This window comes from Pleurodeles waltl, chromosome 7 (genome assembly GCF_031143425.1).
Source record: "Pleurodeles waltl isolate 20211129_DDA chromosome 7, aPleWal1.hap1.20221129, whole genome shotgun sequence".
Classification (NCBI taxonomy): domain Eukaryota; kingdom Metazoa; phylum Chordata; class Amphibia; order Caudata; family Salamandridae; genus Pleurodeles; species Pleurodeles waltl.
The window spans coordinates 800,418,403-800,439,370 of record NC_090446.1 but is presented as its reverse complement, the minus strand read 5'-3'; the positions used below and the strand labels follow the sequence as shown (position 1 = coordinate 800,439,370).

At 48.8% G+C, this 20,968-nt stretch overlaps 1 protein-coding gene across 1 annotated transcript in view; it reads right to left on the bottom strand.

The window, feature by feature from the left end:
* LCP2 (lymphocyte cytosolic protein 2) overlaps positions 1–20,968 on the bottom strand; it is a 465,302-nt gene that overhangs the window by 95,050 nt on the left and 349,284 nt on the right. Inside the window, exon 8 of the mRNA XM_069201712.1 lies at positions 4,571–4,653. Coding sequence (XP_069057813.1) covers positions 4,571–4,653 — 83 coding nt within the window. The remainder of the gene's footprint in view (positions 1–4,570; positions 4,654–20,968) is intronic.

Sequence of the window (20,968 nt, the reverse complement as noted above, 5' to 3'; positions counted from 1 at the left end):
CTGCAAGGCCAGGAGTCGCTGCCAGAAGCACCACAACTCACTGTGAGGAAAACATCAAATCCCACCAGCCTCCGCCGTGGAGGAGAAAAAGAGAGGTGAGTCCAAAGGTAGACAAAAGTACACAGGAGGGGGTTTGGGTGGAGGGGTGTTTTAAAAGGGGATCGGAGGGGTCTAGGTGAGGTAAAGGGGTCTCATTAGTTAATAAGGAAGGTGAAGGAGGGATGGGAGGTATTGTTATGAATTAGAATGTTTCTACGTCCAGTCTGTTTTTAGAAGGATATTACTGAACTAGCATTCAAAATTACACCATATAATTTGCCTGCCAAACTTTGGCTAACATCATACTTGCAAAGTCAGACATTAAAATCCTGATTATTTTTTCCAATAGGCTGTGCCTTGTACCAAATGATGCAGGCCACATTTTCCAAATTAAAAAAAAAAATGTGCAAGAAACACCATAAACCATTAAAAGTTGCCCATTTGTAGCCTATTTCCAGCTTTTTCAGGAGCTCCAGTCAGTTTTTCAATCGCTATGGAGAAGGAACTCCCACTGGCCAGTACCAGGGAAGTGTTTCTCTCTAACCTTAATTTGTTTTGCAGCCTAAGATACTGTTGATCGTGATACTCTTTGATCTACAGTGAGTATGTAGTTTGGGGGATTAGGCACTGGAAATAATGCAAACTCACAATGCTATATAATCCTGAACAACAAATCTGAAGGCAACAACACCATTACCATCAGGCCTCTCACACCCAACACTAGATATTAGAAAGCATTCTCTGCTGAAATGGAATCAAAATCACTCTACCTCTCTACCATTTGGTAAGCCATCCAGCACCTAACAGAAAAAAGAATATTTAGACTCAAAACTCTCATTCACCCCTGCCAAAAAATCAATATTGTGTTCAGGGCAGACAATGTGCAACTTTCCTTGTTCTGCAAAATCCTCCTACTGATTGAAGTGACAAGATGCATTGTTTTTTGGGGCATATTGCCTAGTGCAACATAATCTGCACTGACATGCACAGAATTTGACTGGTTTGCTTTAGAGCTTCAGAGACTTCAAAAACAAACCATACAAAATGAGCCTAATCATGGTAAATATGACCATGCCCACGTTGCTTTCCAAATGTCCCAACATCTACCAGTGATGCAAGGTTTACATTTAAAACATTTTGCATCTTCCAGAGAACCTACTGGAACAAAGGCCTGGCATACTTACAATAGCCAGCACTTTACTGTATTTGCGTAATGAACCTTTGGTCATCAGCAACCCACATGAACTCCTGTCTCTTCCAGGAGTTCTTATAATTCTAACTCTAATAATGTGAATGTGAAACAGAGCAATGTTAGCCCCTACATGTGGCTTTCATTTTTGAGACTTTGATCCCTCTCTGCTTTGAATCCACTCCCCTTTGCAAGGACATGGATGATAATGGCCTCAGAAAGAAAATATGTAATTGCAAGCAAGTTTTGTGTAAAATCTAATAAATGTGCCTGTGAACAGGAAGTCATTATCAACTATCACTTTATCATGTTAGTGTATGAACCCTTTGCAAGATAATGTTTTGCTGGTGAGACTTTACAAATTGATGGACGCATGCAGCCCAGGAGACAGAAACAGAAGCCCTAACAGGCAAATAGTTTCTATTTCTTCACGTCAAATTCCTTTTAAAAACAGAATTGGTATAACCTGAACTATCATATACCTATAAGAGAAGTTAGTAGGTGTTTCCCAGACCTAAAATGAACCCTCAAACCAAAACGTTTCTAAAGCCAGAAATTCTCACAGCTCTTGTAAAGACATGTGGAGGTGGCATTGCTGGTAACATTACAGTTATGAGATTGCATGCTTCTTCTGTGAATATCCAGAAGGAAGCTCTCAGGAAGGGACACATGATTACTGTGCCTTTGTGCACAGTTAACACTCACCATGCAACTGCTGTGCTGCCCCATTAGATAGTTGTAATGATATTAGATGGCAGTAAATGAAGAAAGCAGATTTTAGATGTGTTCAAGCTTGTGTTGTTTTCACTGTTAAGATGGGTTCCTTTAATAATGGCTAATCTTTCAGCTGTGTTGTATCATCATCTGAGATTCCCAATCCATCTAACACCATGTCTCCCTGTTTTGTCATGAAATACACCGGTGGCCCATTAATAGGTGTGCAGGGTGTGTAGGCTGACAATGTCACAATGATGTATGACACATTTGGTTCCTACCTGTTGTCCCCTCCTTTTGGCCGCTGGATTTGAAAGTGGATCCACAAATTAAGACTTGGATCTGCTTTTGATTCTAACAGAAAAAAGACCAATAAATACAGCCATGGCTATAAAGAGGGATGCGTTGTTTCTTTATTACTACATAATCATATCTCTGATTTGCTCAATGAGGTAATCTAAGGACTTATGTCCCTCTAGAGATGGCAAGAAACATATTCTTGCTCTTTGTAAATCTGCTGCATGATCATGTACTAACTAGGCATTTAGGGGGCATTATGAGTTCAGTGGACGGTTTTCACCATCCACCAAACTTCTGACGGGCAGGTTGCCGCCACACAAGCTACCTCCCCACCTGCCCCATTAAGAGTTTCCCGCTAGGCTGGCAGACGGAAACCTTGGTTTCCACCTGCCAGCCTAGCGGGAAACAGGCTACAGCATTGTCACCAGCTCGTAATCGAGCCAGTGGCAATGCTGTAGCCCACAACATTGCAAAGCAAACAGTGAACATTGCTATGATGCTATGCAGGGGCCCCCCTTTGGCCCCCTGCATCTCTTCTCCGCCAGCCTTTGGGGGAGAAAGAGGTCATATTCCCCCTGGTGGATTAGGATCCCCGCCACCTCCAGACCGACAGGATCCAAGATCCTGGTGGTGCTAGCGGTTCTCTGGCGGTCCGACCGCCAGACTTTTAATGTGGCGGTTGGACTGCCACATTAGCGGCAGTCCAGACCACCTGTCTGTAGACTGCCACACTCGTAATGACCATCTTAGTTTTCCTTGAGGATATTGAATTGCTATTTTGAATCTGGCTAGTTACAGATCAATCAAACGAAAAACTAAATTGATGATACTTGGACCTAGTGAAAATCATAGAGGTTTGTGCATCAATGGGCCTCCACTGTCACTGTTCATGCCACTTCTATTTGGCTATCCATATCCATTATGAGGACTGTCTATCATGTACCCCATTTAATCGATGCAAAGAAGAGGCTTTTGTCTACTTCAATGTGTGGCCTCAACCGATTTGGTGGATTAACTCTAGTGCCACTAGTGTTGGCTAACAGATAAAGTGTTGCCTCAGATAACATATGAAACACCCTTTCCTTTTTTTACAGATCTGTGCAATTATCTGTGGAGCATAACTATACCAGATAATTCTGCACCTGGCAAATACTGAAACCACAGGGTGTGGTATTTAACAGATGTAGCATTACCTCCTCATTCTGGGGTCTCTACCTTAGTATACTGATAAACATGGTGATAACGTTTCCTCACGTTTGGATTGAAAAACCAAGAATTTCCTTACTTTCTTGGCACACTTTTTACCTGGTTCTAACAGCAAAACGTATGCAGTAGCAAAAGTAGAACCCAATTTGGGTGTAAACTTTATGGCAGCCCGACTGGAATAAGGACTTCTGTTATAGATGGATGAAACAGATAGTGTATTGTGATAGGTACTGTTTGGATTGTGCTACTCTTAGCCTGTATCAATGGCATATATGAACTGTTAATAGATGCTTCAGAATCACTAACTAGTATATTTTCCCTTAAATTATTTCATATATTGATCCTTGCAAATTTTCTACGGAAATTACTGTACTTCTGCAGCATAGTTCCAGATCACTGTTTACAGAAGTATTTACATTGAGTGGCTAAATTCATTCAGCCTCAGGAGATATTCGTCAGTGATTCAATACTAGTGCAAATTGCAAAGGTAAGACTGTGGTTGACGTACATGGTTTATTCAAAGCTAAACCCAAGACCTTTTGCATTCAATATCTCGGAAATTTGAGGGTGAGGAAGTGCAAAATTATCTGAGGAGTTGTTCAGCTGCAAAATTTCAAATTAAATATATGCTTTTGTGCCATACTAACTTACTGTGTTGGATTTAAGTACTGCGTTGATTGGTTTGAAGAAAGAAGAAAAGCTTCGTAGAATATTTGGCTATGACTTCTATATCTCTTTCCCTGTACTATATCACTGCATACAGTTTTGCCATTTAAGCCATTGTTCCATTGATCCAGTGTTTCTGATGGACAATATGTTGGTGAAAAATACGCTACAATAGTCAATTAATCTAACTTCGAATGAAATCTTCAAATTTAATTTTCAATGGTTTCTTTGAGAAGATCATGTTAAACGTTTACTATGAATGAAACACATTCTCTGTAATTAGTCTCTATATGGTTGTTTTTCCTCCTAAATAAGCAATTTTTTTGAAAAATGACACGTGCTATTTAATGATAGCATTAGGCCATTGTCAGACTTCATGAACAAGAAGAAAACAGTTTTTTTATAAACCTAAACAGCATACATAAACTGTGCACTGAAATATTGTAACATTCTTACATAACGTCCCTTGCTCGCAGACAAAAAGGGCCCAGGAGAGGGAAGAGGTCGCTGGGGAGGAACAGGCGCTGTTGTTGGTCGATCTGAGGAAGAAAAAACAGTAGATCTGAAGTCAGAATTCAGTTTTAATCAAATGGCATTTTCCATTAGAGTCTGGTGCATAGCTTTGGGGGAGGGGAGCTACAATCCCCTAAAAAAATAATCTGTAGTAAATAGTTGGGTACAAGGGCTTTCAGTCTTGTACCATGAAGTGACTGTCGAATTTCACCTGGGATTTTTACATGCCGACTCTAAGAAAAACACACAAACTCGCTCGCCTCTGTTTTGAAGGCCTTGAAAATGTTGATTAGTTTGAGAACTCTTGTGTTTTAAGTAGCCCAAACATTTGCCTTCCTCTTTATTTCCATTGCCCCGTAAGTCCCCCTCATGTCCTGTGTTTTAACAAGGTGTCCCAGCAAGGTCTTTGGGAAATCTGAAAATCACATCCTCCTATCCTATTGACCAAGATACTCACCTGGGATTATCGCAATATGCTGATTGCCACTACAGAATGCACAGCACCAAAGCCAGGGATCATGCAGACCAATTACTTTACAAGATCACCGAAGACCAGAGAGGTGGAACTGCTTTCTTTAAAGGTTGCCTTTGTCTATGATTTACAATGAGCTGGGACCAGGATCTGCACTAAAGTTCAAAATGGAAAATAAAGCAGGCCTTTGAGTTTCCTGCTGAGTATAAGAGAGATGAACTAAGTGTTAGAGCCAGCACAGAAACACGTCAGAAGTGTTCTTCCCACGTGGAGCAGTGATATATATATTGGATAAAGTACAACCCTGCTGTACATTTCAAGGATATTGCACCTCATTGAGGAGTTTCATGAACATATAGAAGAACAAGGCTGAAGGGTGAGCTTCTTTAGACCATTGTAGAAATCCAAGTGACTTGTTATATCCTTAATATGTACTGCAGTGGGTATATTATTCCTTATCACACATGGTCACACCAACACCTTTCCCACAAACCACTTAAATCCTTGGTGCATAGCTTTTTCACATGAAAGAGAGAATATGCTTACAAACTTGAAGCCCAGAAAATAATAACTTATACAAAATTATGCAAATTATAAAAGCTGGCAGATATTTGTTGCAAACATATATTTTAATTAGTTTAATTCAAGTAGCTCAGAATGTGTAGAAACATGCAGAAAGATTCTAATTATTCTAAAATTACCTAAAGAGGGCAAAAAATAAGCATGATGCCATGTCTCCTTTCTGCTTATCAGTGTACAGCTAGTAAAATAAAGCAGAAGAAAGAAGAGCAATGTTTTGTTTTCCTTCTTTAAGCAGCTGTTTTAATTATGCTTCTGAACTGACTTGCCTTTCCTCTCATCTGCTGGCTGTGGCAGCATACATACTGATGTCAGAATCCAACTGTAATAAGTTCTCACAGTTGAGCTGCTAGGACATTCCTTTATAACAGCCTACTGGAAGCGCCAATAAATTAAAAACAGGTTTTAATACAGGGATTGCAGAATCCTATGTATTATAAAGAAGGTAGAGACAGGTTTGTATTAAGGGACTGCGGAATTCAATATATTTTTTATCTCATAACATGGTATCTAGTAATCGAACTACAATCTGTGATAATATAGGGGGTCATTCTGACCCTGGCGGTAAAATCCGCCAGGGCCAACGACCGCGGGAGCACCGCCAACAGGCTGGCAGTGCTCCCTTGGGCATTCTGACCGCGGCGGTACAGCTGCGGTCAGAAACGGAAAACCGGCGGTGTACCGCCGGTTTTCCGCTGCCCTGGGGAATCCACCATGGCGGCGCAGCTTGCTGCGCCGCCATGGGGATTCCGACCCCCATACCGCCATCGTGTTCCTGGCGGTTTTGGCCGCCAGGCAGAGGATGGCGGTATGGGGTGTCGTGGGGCCCCTGGGGGCCCCTGCAGTGCCCATGCCAATGGCATTGGCACTGCAGGGGCCCCCGTAACAGGGCCCCACAAAGATTTTCAGTGTCTGCCATGCAGACACTGAAAATCGCAACGGGTGCAACTGCACCCGTCGCACCCCTTCCACTCCGCCGGCTCCATTCGGAGCCGGCATCCTCATGGAAGGGTGTTTCCCGCTGGGCTGGCGGGCGGCCTTCTGGCGGTCGCCCGCCAGCCCAGCGGGAAACCCAGAATACCCGCTGCGGTCTTTTGACCGCGCAGCGGTATTCTGGCGGTTCCAGCCAGGCCGGTGGCTTCCGCCGCCGGCCGGGGTCAAAATGACCCCCATAGTATCTAATTAACACATTGCAATCTGAGATATTATGTATCTACTAAACATATCACAATATGTGATTTTATGGTATCTACTACACACATTACAACTATGGTATTACTGGATTAAAGCCCCTGTTGGAACAACAAATTTGCGAGTTAAACCAGAAAAATCCTCTGATTTCATTTACTCACACAATAGACAAGCATCATCTAGCTTTTCTTAATGTCAGCATTGAGTCTATTCATCAAGGTTTGTGTGCATAAGAAACCTACTGATCATAACAATGCATTATTGTTTAGCAGTTTCCATCGTCCATCACTCAAATAACACCTGCCTCCTTCACATTTAATTCGTACTTGCAGAATTACTTCTGATGATAGTGTTTGCAAATCTACTTTATTGTCATTCGCAGTCAAATACAAACAAAGGGATTATCCTATCAAATCATTGGAACAGGCCATTGATAAGACAATATCTATGGATCACAGAACATGTTTTCAACATTGAGTAACCAAACAAAGTAGCTAGAAAGGTATATGTGTCAAAGTTTTCAACCAACTCGTCCACCGTCAAACAGATCATTTATATGTGCTGGGAAATTCTCCAATCTGAACCGGATTTTAAAGATCTTTTCTCAGAACAACTGCTATTCTCCTACACCAGAGCAAAGAACATGATGGAATTTCTATCCTCACACATCAAAAAGACACCTAGGAAGCATAAGGCCATGCAGAAATGCTTCAACTGCGTACATTGCAATAATGTAATAGTAGGGGACACCACAACTCACCCCACACATGGTCGCATGTTAAAGTTACATCATATTACGGACTGCATCACAACAAACATTGTCCCTCATTACGACCCTGGCGGATGGGGGAGAAGTGGAGGTAAAACCGCCAACAGGCCGGTGGAAAGAAATTTGAATTATGACCATGGCGGTTAGCGCCATGGTCATCCGCCACTTCTCCACTCCGACCGCCAGGGAGGTGACGACCGCTGGGCTGGAGACTTCGGCCCTCATTACAACATTGGTGGCAAAAGCCATTTACCGCCGTGCAGAAGACCGCCAACACACCGCTGCGGCAGCCAAATTCCGCCACGGTCATTATGACCCACTGCTCGGAATCCGCCAAAATCAGAAACCCACACAAGTCCACCACACCAAAGGTCAGTGATAAACTGAAAAACAAAACCTCCACCGTCAAACCAACAGAAATATGCCCACACTTTCACAACACATGAATCCACATGGCGGTCTTTCAACCGCGGTATTCCATTGGCGGTACACACCACCGCGCTCAAAATACACACACATTTACAAAACACTACCACATTGGACAATTCCAAATACACACACATGATACACATACACACACCACTCCCACACATACAATGCAATATAAAACACACACTCACATCACCCACACCCCCCTACGACAAAATTACAGGGAGAAGGCCAGAGAGAGACACTACAAACAACTACCAAGCATCCACAGGCACACAATACCATCACCCACATAATTTCCACGCACCTCACACAACACACCACTAAATATCACCACACTTATCACTACATACACCACCCCACACATCACCCACACCACCCCATGGCACTGCAAAGACACCCCAGGTTCTCTGAGGAGGAGCTCAGGGTCATGGTGGAGGAAATCGTCTGGGTAGAGCCACAGCTATTCGGATCACAGGTGCAGCACACCTCCATGGCTAGGAAGATGGAGCTATGGCGAAGAATAGTGGACAGGGTCAACGCAGTGGGACAGCATCCAAGAATTAGGGATGACATCAGGAAGAGGTGGAATGACCTACGGGGGAAGGTGTGCTCCGTGGTCTCCAGACACCACCTTGCAGTACAGAGGACTAACGTCGGACCCCCACCTCCTCCCCCACAACTAACAACATGGGAGAAGCAAGTCTTGGCGATTCTGCATCGTCAGGGCCTCGCAGGAGTAGATGGAGGAATGGACTCTGGTAAGTCAAATCCTAACTATTACATCCCCCACCCTACTTGCAGGCTATCACATACCCCCACCCTCACCCTCACCTTCACCCCTATCACTCAAACTCCTCACAAATGTCCCAACATCACAAACCACACATCCTAACATCAAGCCCTGCATGCAACAACAAAGCATGGACACCCATCACCAAAGCATGGCCACTGCACATACCCATACACCCCCCTAAACCACCATCACACAAGGACCCACACAGGAATGCAAGCACTGTTGTACACGCTCACCCACCCATTGCATACCATGGCACACACAGATGTAATAAACATCCTTTTATACCCCTGCAGGACCCCTACCCAACGTCACCGGACAGGAGGGTCCACACTTGTCCACACCACCAACAGAAGAGGCCCACAGTGATGACAGCAGCTCTGTCGAACTGGATCTACATGACCAGCCCGGCCCATCTGGGACCTCAGGACAGTCGGTTCCTCTGACACAGTCACAGGCCACCACAGAGCTTCCCCCCTCTGGAAACACCAGCACAGCACCCACCCAGCAGGCCCATCCCTCTGTTCCCAGGACACGTCAATCAGCAGTGTGTCCACCACTACAGGGAACCAAGGCTAACCCACCACCCCAACAACAACTGGGACTTGGGGGCAGTGGCAGTGGGCACGCGGTGCAGGGGATGGAGGCCCAGGAGCACTGGGGAACTGGGAGGGCTGCTGTGCGACAGGGGGAGGACAGGCCAAGGGAACCCACTCTCCACGAGGCCCTCTCCAACATCATGGGAGCCTACCACCAGTCCCAGGAGACGATGGCAAGGGTACTGGCCAAGTTTCAGGAGATCCAGTGCCTGCAGGAGGAACAGTATTCGGGCTTCAGGGAGGAACTCAGATCCATCAATTCCACCCTGGGCACCATCGTAGAGGTGCTGAAGGAAGTCCTCAAAACCAGGAGGGACACTGTGGCACAACAAGGGGCCCCTGACACTAGCCTGGACGATGAACAGCCCACCACCTCCGCCGGCGCTAGTGGACAGGAGGCACCGCCACAGGACCACCACACCAGCACCCCACCCCGTGCAGAGGGAGAACCACCAAGCAAATGGTCCCTGAGATCCAGGACAAAGATAGAGAACAATGTCAAGACCCCGCCGAGAAATGAGACCACCCTGAGGCGATCATTCTGACCGCGGCGGGCGTCGGTCGCCGCCCGCCATGCGGTTACCGCCGAATGACCGCCCCGCGGTCAAAAGACCGCAGCGGTCATTCCAACTTTCCCGCTGGGCCGGCGGGTGACCGCCAAAAGGCCGTCTGCCGGCCCAGCGGGAAAGCCCCTGCAACGAGGAAGCCGTCTCCGAATGGAGCCGGCAGAGTTGCAGGGGTGCGACGGGTGCAGTGGCACCCGTCGCGATTTTCACTGTCTGCTAAGCAGACAGTGAAAATCTGTATGGGGCCCTGTGAGGGGGCCCCTGCACTGCCCATGCCAGTGGCATGGGCAGTGCAGGGGCCCCCAGGGGCCCCACGACACCCGTTCCCGCCATCCTGGTTCTGGCGGTGAAGACCGCCAGAAACAGGCTGGCGGGAAGGGGGTCGGAATCCCCATGGCCATGGAGGATTCCCTGGGCCAGGGGAAAACCGGCAGGAAACCGCCGGTTCCCCTTTTCTGACCGCGGCTTTACCGCCGCGGTCAGAATAGCCCAGGAAGCACCGCCAGCCTGTTGCCGGTGCTTCCGCTGCCCTCCGCCCTGGCGGTCATGGACCGCCAGGGTCGGAATGACCCCCTGAATGTCATCCTTCTGTCCCACCTTGTCACCTTGCCCATCCTCAAACTGCCTCAGCTCCACTTCCTATGCCCATTTGGGCAATGCACCTGTGAGACTAATAGACTGGACTCTGCCATGGACATTCCTCCACCATCACCACTCACCATTTTACAACACCCTCCAATATTGAGCACTGAAATAAACACTCTTAAAGCACAAAACAATCTGTAGTCTGTCTGTGATTTCGAAATACTGCATTAGCAATTACAGTGACAAAATGCTCTTTCAATTGTAATGTCAACATACCTATGTCACACAGCTCTAGTCCATGAGGAATCAAAGCAGATGTCTCACAGTGGGACCCACACCTGTGAAATCGTAAGGGAAAGTGACAACTCAGTGACCATACACTGGGTGAAAATGACAGACAGTAGAGAGGTAGTAGTGTTAAAGTACATGTAGTAGGCAGGTTTGTATTCTTACCTGTGTCTCACTGGAAGTATTGCAGGATCACAGAGTTCCTGTTGTCGATGTCCTCTTCTTCTGCTTCCTCATCTTCACTGTCCACAGGCTCCACAGCTGCAACAACACAGCCATATGGACCATCCTCCTGCAGAAAAGTCACCTGGCGTCGCAAAGCTAAGTTGTGAAGCACACAGCAGGCCACGATGATCTGGCACACCTTTTTTGGTGAGTAGAATAGTGATCCACCTGTCATATGGAGGCACCTGAATCTGGCCTTCAAGAGGCCGAAGGTCCGCTCTATAATCCTCCGAGTCCGCCCATGGGCCTCATTATAGCATTCCTCTGCCCTGGGATTCCTCACTGGGGTCAGTAGCCATGACAGGTTGGGGTAACCAGAGTCACCTGCAAATGGCAAGGGCAACTGTTAGACACACTCTAACTTGTAGGGATATCCCCAGACCCAGACAATTCCCATTCCCACTGACTTGCTTCCAGGTGCTCACCTAATAGCCACACACGGTGCTTCTGGAGTTGACCCATCACATAAGGGATGCTGCTCTTCCGCACGATGTAAGCGTCATGCACTGAGCCAGGGAATTTGGCATTCACATGTGAGATGTACTGGTCTGCTAAACACACCATCTGCACATTCATGGAATGATAACTCTTCCAGTTTCTGTACATCTGTTCACTCCTGCGGGGGGGTACCAAGCTACATGTGTTCCATCAATGGCACCTATGATGTTGGGGATATGTCCCAGGGCATAGAAGTCACCTTTCCCTGTAGGCAAATCCTCCACCTGAGGGAAAACGATGTAGCTCCGCATGTGTTTTATCAGGGCAGACAACACTCTGGACAATACGTTGGAAAACATAGGCTGGGACATCCCTGATGCTATGGCCACTGTTGTTTGAAAAGACCCATTTACAAGGAAATGGAGTACTGACAGCACCTGCACTAGAGGGGGGATTCATGTGGGATGGCGGATAGCTGACATCAGGTCTGGCTCCAGCTGGGCATACAGTTCCAGGATTGTGGCACGATCAAGTCTGTAGGTGATGATCACATGTCTTTCCTCCATTGTCGACAGGTCCACCAGCAGTCTGTACACCGGATATTGCCGCCATCTCCTCACATGTCCCAGCGGACGGTGCCTATGAAGGTCAAAAGCGAGCACAGAGTCAACCAACTCATAGGTACGTACCCACATCTTACACAGTACACAAATCATATTCCGAAATTTGGCCTGTATGAGTGTTGAGGCAAGGCCTAGGTATGTGTGACGCTGTTAAAAATTAAGCCATGTGAGCCCCTGAAATGGTGGCTGCCTGACCTGTAAAGTGGGACAAGGGGATGTGAGGTAACTGCGCTGGCGTTGCACACCGTCGCAGTAGGCGGTCGAAGACCGCAGCGTAATGCTGCATTGGTTAACGTTGGACCCTATGGGTCCCAGGAGCCAATGACAATGTACGCCGGTGGTGACGGTACGCACCGCCGCCGACGTGAACGCCATTTTCTATCTGTTCAATCACTCGATGCCTGATCTTCGACAGGAGAGGACCTACACTGCAAGTGCTGCTGTGACCTCAGTATGGAAGAGACAATGGCTTGTGCGTCTGGGGAAAGGGCCCCTGCCTTCACATTGGAGGAGTTGGAAAAACTCGTGGATGGGGTCCTCCCCCAGTACACGCTACTCTACGGTCCTCCAGACAAACAGGTAAATACACTGGGAGCATGCTGTATGGGCTATGCCGGTGTGGAGTGGGATGGATGGAAGATGGTGGGGGGGAGATTGAGGCGTGCATGAAACGACGGTGAGTGCATGTGCCACATGGCAAGGGTAGGGATGGGGGCCAATGACTGTGACGGTGCAGTTGGAAATAACTTTCCTTTTTCCACTGTACAATTCATGGAGGTCAGCGCCCACCAGAAGAAGGATATTTGGTGTGCCATCGCCAAGGACGTCCGGACCCTGGGGGTCTATCACAGAGGGAGCACCCACTGCCGTAAGAGATGGGAGGACATTCGCCGCTGGAGTAAGAAGACGGCGGAGGCCCAGCTGGGGATGGCCTCCCAACGTGGGAGGGGTGCCCGTCGCACTATGACCCCCCTGATGTTCAGGATCCTCGCGGTGGCGTACCTGGAGTTGGATGGGTGTTTGAGGGCATCACAGCAGCCACAAGGGGGTGAGTACACTCTCAGTCTGCTGATTTTGCACGCAGTGTAGGTGTCTGGGTGGGGGAGGTGGGCTGTGGATTTCCCTAGGCCAGGGCGAGTGTGCTAGTTAGGTCCCCTTGTCCTGGCAGACCCTGTGGCACCTCACCCCACCTGTGTACAGTGCCAAGTACACCTAGTCAGGCTCCTGTGACATCTATGTATGCAGATGTCGGCCATAGCCTTTTAGGTCATGTCCCAGGGATTGAACAGTGGAGCCCAAGTGCGCGGCGTAGTGCAGGGGGCTTCTATGTCTGTTGTGTCCGCCAACGGTAGCGGTAATGCATGCACGCAACATGTCTTTCTTCTGTCGTTCCCCCCCTTTTTGTGGTCTCCCTGTTCTTTTGTGCATTGGCATCATCCGGCGGAGGAGCAGTGGCACCGGAGCAGGAGGGAGCTGCATCCCACATGGCCCTGGAGGGAGAGACTACGGACTCGGAATTCACCAGTGGGACGGAGGGCGAGGGGACCTTCACGGCGGGAACAGGAGCTGACACCAGTGCTACGGACTCATCCTCTGATGGGAGCTCCCTTGTGGTGCCAGCCACATCTGCGCCCCCGCATCTACAGGTACAGCCGCCACCCTCCCTAACAGCACCGCCCTCCCAGCGGCCCCTCAGCCTTTGCACCATGCCCGCTCACTCAGGAGGGTGGGCATCACCTTCGCCCCAGGCACCTCAGCCCCTGCCCCAGTCACCCCTGCTGCCCTCAGTGAGGAGGCCATTGACCTCCTCAGGTCCCTCACTGTTGGGCAGTCTACCATTTTAAATGCCATCCAGGGTGTAGAAAGGCAGTTGCAACAAACAAATGCATTCCAGAAGGGCATTCATTCTGGTCAGGCGGCCCTTCAGCAAGCTTTTCAGACTCTGGCCTCAGCACTGATGGCAGCTATTGTCCCTGTCTCTAGCCTCCCCCCTCCAACTTCCTCCACCCAGACCCAATCCCCTCTACCTCAGCCTATCCCAAGCACACCTTCAGACCAGCATGCACACACGTCAACACAAGGGAAGCTCAGGCAAACATAAGCACCACACATCCCACAGGCACTCACGCAAGCATCACATGCAGACACACCAACATCCACTGCCTCCACTGTGTCCCCCTCCTCCTCTTCAATCTCCTCCCTCCCTGTCTCGTCTCCACTCACACCTGCATGCATTACATCTACAGCCACTACTTCCATCACCAGCACACACACCACCACACCCCGCTCACGTGCACTCACCACCCCCACTACCATACACACGTCCACTGTGTCCTCTCCCAGTGTCTGTGATGCCACCTCCCAAGATACACAGACGCAGCCACACACCCACCAAACAGCCATCCACCTCACGACAGCCTACAGCACATGCACCTTCACCCAAAGCCACCAAACGAACACCTCCTACAACCACAACCTCTTCCTCCACTCCCAAACCCCCTCCAGCTACCCGTCCCAGTGTTCCCAAGAAACTTTTTCTGTCCACCCTTGACCTCTTTCCCTCACCGACCCCCACCCCGTCAGTCTCTTAGGGCCAGAATCTCCAGGTCCCAACCTAGCACCTCAGCCACAACATCTCCGGGACCAGTGGTGCCTGTAGTCACCGGAATCTGGAGTGCACCGGGCAGCAGGGAAGCCAGTGTGGCACGGAGCCACAGCACGGACAGTCCCCCACCTGTCAAACATCAAAGGTTGGCCAGTTCCCTGCGGGAGAGGGGGAAGACTCCAGCCACCAAAGCCGCTCCCAGGGGTACAGGTGGGAGTGTGGAGTCAGCTGCGACACCTTCCAAGGTGGGGAAGGGGCACAAGAAACTCAGCAAGTCTGGGAACAGCAGCACGGCGGAGAAGACCGCCATCATCCCCGCTGCCCAGGAGGCCAGCACCAGCCCTTCTGCCACCGCCATCCTCCCCGCTGCCCAGGAGGCCACAGCCATCATCCCTGCTGCCCAGGAGGCCACCGCCATCCTCCCCGCTGCCCAGGAGGCCACCGCCATCATCCCCGCTGCCCAGGAGGCCACCGCCAGCACCAGCCCAGCTGCCAAGGACAGGACCGCCAGCACCAGCCCAACTGCCCAGCACAGGACCTCCAGCACCAGCCCAGCTGCCCAGGACAGGACCGCCAGCATCAGCCCAGCTGCCCAGGACAGGACCGACCAACACCAGCCCAGCTGGGCCAAAAAGGACCGCCAGCACCAGCCCCGCTGAACAGGACACTGCCACCAAAGGCAACGCTGAACAGGACACCGCCGCCACAAGCACCGCTGAACAGGACACTGCCGCCACAAGCACCGCTGGCCCATGAGCGCCAAGGGCACTGATGCTACTGAGTCTGCCACGAGCAGGATGAAGCACTCTGGGCACAAAGCCCCCTCCAGAACCAGTGGAGATTTACATCCACTACCTCTGTCCTTGGCAGGATGAAGCACTCTGGGCACAAAGCCCCCTCCAGAACCAGTGGAGAGATACATCCACTACCTCAGTCCTTGGCAGGGTGAAGCACTCTGGACACAAAGACCCCTCCAGAACCAGTGGAGAGATACATCCACTACCTCAGTCCTTGGCAGGATGAAGCACTCTGGGCATAAGGCCCCCTCCAGAACCAGTGGAGACTGTTATCCACTTGAGAGACTGTGGCTTTGCACTCCCCAGGATTGAACAGTGGGCAGCCAACCCACTGTAGAGACTTGAGAGACTGTGGCTTTGCACTCCCCAGGATGGAACAGTGGGCAACCCACCCACTGTAGAGGCTTGAGAGACTGTGGCTTTGCACTCCCCAGGATGGAACAGTGGGCAACCCACCCACTGTAGAGACTTGAGAGACTGTGTCTTTGCACTCTCCAGGATTGAACAGTGGGCATGTGGCCCCCTCGTGGATTTGGAGTTGTGCACTCAACCGGCTGAGGTGCCCCCCCTTTCCCTTCCCCCTGAGGTGCCTGTTTTATTGCTATCTGATGCCCCTGCAGTGTTCTCTCCATCAGGTTCGGGGATGGAGTGTGGGCCTCGCCTATGCCGTCTGGGCCCAGTGTTCCAAGGACTTCAATGGAGCACTACCTGGACTACTGTTCTTGGTGTATATATTTGTTAATAGTGTATATATATTTTTGCGTACTGGATTTTAATATATTACAATGGTTAAACTAATTTCCTTTTGTCTTTGCATTCTTCTGGGGGGTTTATGGGGTGTAACTGTAATGTATCATGCTGTATTAGTGTGTGTGTTGTAGTGGGTGAGGGTGGGGGGTGGGGCTGTTGCGTGTGTTTGTCCCTGTTTTTTCCCTCCCCCCTCCTGTGTCATAGGTGCAGTACTCACTGTGGTCTTTGCAGCCGGCATTCGTGCTCCTGGTAGAGGAGCAAGAAGATAAGGGCTGGCAGGATCTGGAGCTCGGGTTCCATGGCGTCCAGATTCCTCGTGGGGTGTGTAGAGGTGAGCGTTTTCCCTTCGAAGTCCTGTTTCCATCGTGTTTTTGTTCGCGGTGAATCCGCCCCAGAAAAGGTGGCGGATTGGTAGGTTGTGATACTGTGGGCGGTACATTGTCTTCCGCCTGTCTGTTGGCCGTGACCGCCATGCTGTTTGTTTGTACCGCCGTGGCGGTCGGAGTGTTAAAGTGGCTGTCTTTGTTGGCGGTTTCCGCCACGGACGTGATTCAATTTTTTTTTCCGCCGGCCTGTTGGCGCTCTTACCGCCGCCTTAACACCGACCGCCAGTGTTGTAATGACCATCTTCGTCACCAGACCGCCGGCGGTATCAGGACCCTGCATACCGCTATGGATTTCGGGTGGTTTGGAACCGCCACGAAATCCATGGCGGTAGGAACTATCAGTGCCAGGGAATTCCTTCCCTTCCCCCTCCCGCCTCCCCCACCCCTGAATCCTCCCCCCACGCCCCTGCCACCCCCCAAAGGTGGCAGGACCCCCCTCCCCACCCCCACCTCCCAACATGCACATACACACACCCCTACATGCACACATACACTACAACAACACATACCCGCACACATACAGACATGCACACAGACCGACCCGAACACAATTCCCAAACACACAACACACCCCCTGCATGCATACACGCACTCACACACCTCCTCTACATACTCACACGCACACCCCCATGCACGCACACAACACACAACACCGCCCACCCCCCTCCCCTAACGGACGATCAACTTACCTGGTCTATTGATCCTCCAGGAGGGGACGGGATACATGGGGGCAGCTCCGCTGCCAGCACCCCGTCAACAGAACACCGCCACGCCGAATCACAGAACGTGATTCGGTGTGGGCGGTGTTCTGTTGACGTGGTGGTGGAAGTGGAGCAACCTCCACTTCCCCGCCGACCGCCAGTATGGCTTCTGGCAGCTCTCCATCCGGAAAAGGACAGAGGTCTGCCAGCAGTCATAATGCGCCGAGCAGAAAACCGCCTGCACTGGCGGTCTTCAGCACGGCGGTCCCTCGGCGGTCTTGTAAAAAGACCTCTGAGGTTGTAATGACCCCCTAGGTTTCCAAAGACATAGAGCTAGATGTATCATGCAGTTTACGAGTTGCACACTGCCCAGTTTGCAGAATCAGGCCATTTGTGACAGGTAAAATGCATTTTGTATGTATGAATTCCAAACTGTGATTTGGTAACTTGTTACTGAAATGCAATTTGGAGTTGCAAATACTGATTCGGTATTAGGAAGGGGCGTGTTCAGGGCAATCCTTTTTAATACCGAATAGAAGTGGTATGTAGGAATGTTTTGTGATCAAAATGTGGTCACAAAACATTTGCATTTTACTACCTACTTTAAGTTCTCAAGGGACCCCTTCCTCTTTGTGAATGTATGTGAAAACATTTTTTAAGGGCAAGCAGTGGTCCCATGGTCCACTGCCTACTCTTAAAAAATGAAAAGAAAACTTTTAATTTTCTTTTTTGTACACATCCATTTTCCTTTATGGAAAATGGGCTGCATTAAAAAAAAGATGGCTTTATTTCAAAGCAATCAGAGACATGGTGGTCTGCTAACCCCAGCAGGCCACTATCGCTGTGAATTTTATGATTCCTAATGGGTAGCAAATTGTGACCTACCTCATTAATATTAATGAGGTAGGTCGAATTGTGACCCACGGGGATTCACTAAATGAAACACAATGAGTTTCGTACGTTAGAATATCGAATATCTAGTTGCAATTCTCAGAGAACCACAATTATGTAATCGCTATTTGTAATAATGATACATCTGGCCCATAACGTTGTCCAAGAAAACTCCTAAATTTCACACCACTGTTGTCTGAGTTTTCTGACATTCTGAGCCACTGTTAATGAAATGTTAACTCCATTGTACCACACACCCTGCCTTGCTGTGGGTAATACTGTCCACACTATTCAATGAGAGCTCATCTAAATTAAAGCAAAGAGACACATTTGAGCTAAGCCCAAGCCATGGATGGCTCAAATGTTAAAAACATCTCAGGGCACACATGCCACTTCAAAAGAGCAGCAGGATACACATAAATGGATGATCAATGGAGAGACACAGTGAGCCCAAACGTTAACCTCACTATCTCAGCACACACATTCAGCATTAGAATGGGTATCACTATATGTCGCATTAGTTGACAGCAAACATCACATAGAGATAAAGTCATAATCGGTAAAGTCCATGCCCTGGCAGCACCAAAGGTTATGCCCCGTCTCAGCATGTGCACCCCACATTAGAATGGATTATTTTACACACAGAGTTTACAGAAAACACGCATCATTTAAAACACAAAGGCACATTTGAATGCGTACAACCCCTGCCTTGGTGGACCCAAATGTCAATCAGCACATCTCAGCATAGATGTCCCACATTAAACCAGATAACACAATACAGTGAAGTTGATAATCACAAACAACACTTACAATATATAGACACATTTGACGTGGGCAAAGTTGATTGATCGACTTACTGCTTTAAAGATAGGTGAGAGATGGCCTACTACAATGACATTTTCCAGAGATATGCTCATTGTTTGTGAACATCTATTTTCAACAAATAAAAAATATTTGCGAACATTAAAAACATTTTTAAAAATGTGCAAATTAAAGAAAAACCAGTACATTTCAGTATATAGCAGGAGCTATGAAAATAATCATTTGGTAATAAGATGTGGAGAGAGTGTTTTAACTACACAGTGATGAACTGTACTTTGCAGATTATTTTCAAATTCTGCCTTATATATATTATTAAGGTAACCACATTTTCTGTGGTGTCAGTGTGGTGTGGCAAATCTTATGCTACCATGATAAACACTGCAAACGTTGTCACCTACAGTATGTGGTCATGAATCATTACACGATTCACACTCCACCTTGTATGCTTAATCTTAGAGCTGTCCTAGGAAGTCAGGTTCTCACTTCGTGTTAAGTTTGAAGATGTTTAGTACATATCCATATTTAATCCCCAAATATATTTTGTATTTCGTGTCAAATGAAGATTTTAACCTTGTATTGTGTTTTCTATTACCTCCTTTATTCACAAACAAATGGCTTGTCAAAGTCTACATTCACAAAACCTAGGAGACACTATGGGGGTCATTGCAGCATTGGCGGGCGGCGGGAGCCAGAAGACTGTAGCGGTCATTCTGGGTTTCCCACTGGGCTGGCGGGCGACCGCCAAAAGGCCGCCCGCCAGCCCAGTGGGAAACACCCTTCCACGATGAAGCCGGCTCCGAATGGAGCCGGCGGAGTGGAAGGGGTGCGACGGGTGCAGTAGCACCCGTCGCGAATTTCAGTGTCTGCTAAGCAGACACTGAAATTCAAAGTGGGGCCCTCTTACGGGGGCCCCTGCAGTGCCCATGCCATTGGCATGGGCACTGCAGGGGCCCCCAGGGGCCCCATGACACCCAATACCGCCATCCTGTTCCTGGTGGCCGAAACCGCCAGGAACAGGATGGCGGTATGGGGGTCGGAATCCCCATGGCGGCGCAGCAAGCTGCGCCGCCATGGAGGATTCCCATGGGCAGCGGAAAGTCGGCGGTACACCGCCGACTTTCCGTTTCTGGCCGCGGCTGTACCGCCGCGGTCAGAATGCCCAAAGGAGCACCGCCAGCCTGTTGGCGGTGCTCCCGCGGACCCCGGCCCTGGCGGTTTTTACCGCCAGGGTCGGAATCACCCCCTATATTCTCTAGGTCTCTGCACCATGGCAGATGTCTACATCTCTTTTGATAAGTCCATGTATTACATGAAGTTATGAAAGATAATGAGGTTAACCCTTGGGTCAACCATGTTCCTTCTATGAGAGCTAAATATGCATTCTCATTCCTCAGGCATGTCTGAGAGAACATTTGTAGAGAACGTAAAATGGTTTATTATAAGCTGATGGCACACAATTACAGATTATTTCTTGAAAACCCTACTAATTTTTTCAAGTAGCTTGAAGTGGAAAAGATAAGATGGCCTATTCTAAGCAGATATCAAACCATTACAGATTCTTTCTTGAAAAACTTTATTCACATTTTTAAGTGGTCGGGGAGGACTACATGGTCGGTCTTGGTTTTAGGTATTGCACATCAGTGGACAGCATCAGTGGAGCTGACTAACCATTGCCTGATAAGTTAAAAAGATCTTCCCTGCCTGCCAATGTTGTCTAGGCAATCAAAACGTTTACTGTTTGGCAAGTGAGGACGTGATAGTTGTGTTTTGAAGAGGTTTCAAGTTTTCTCCTATTGCTGTCAGGTGTTTAGCAGGTTTATGACTTCCAG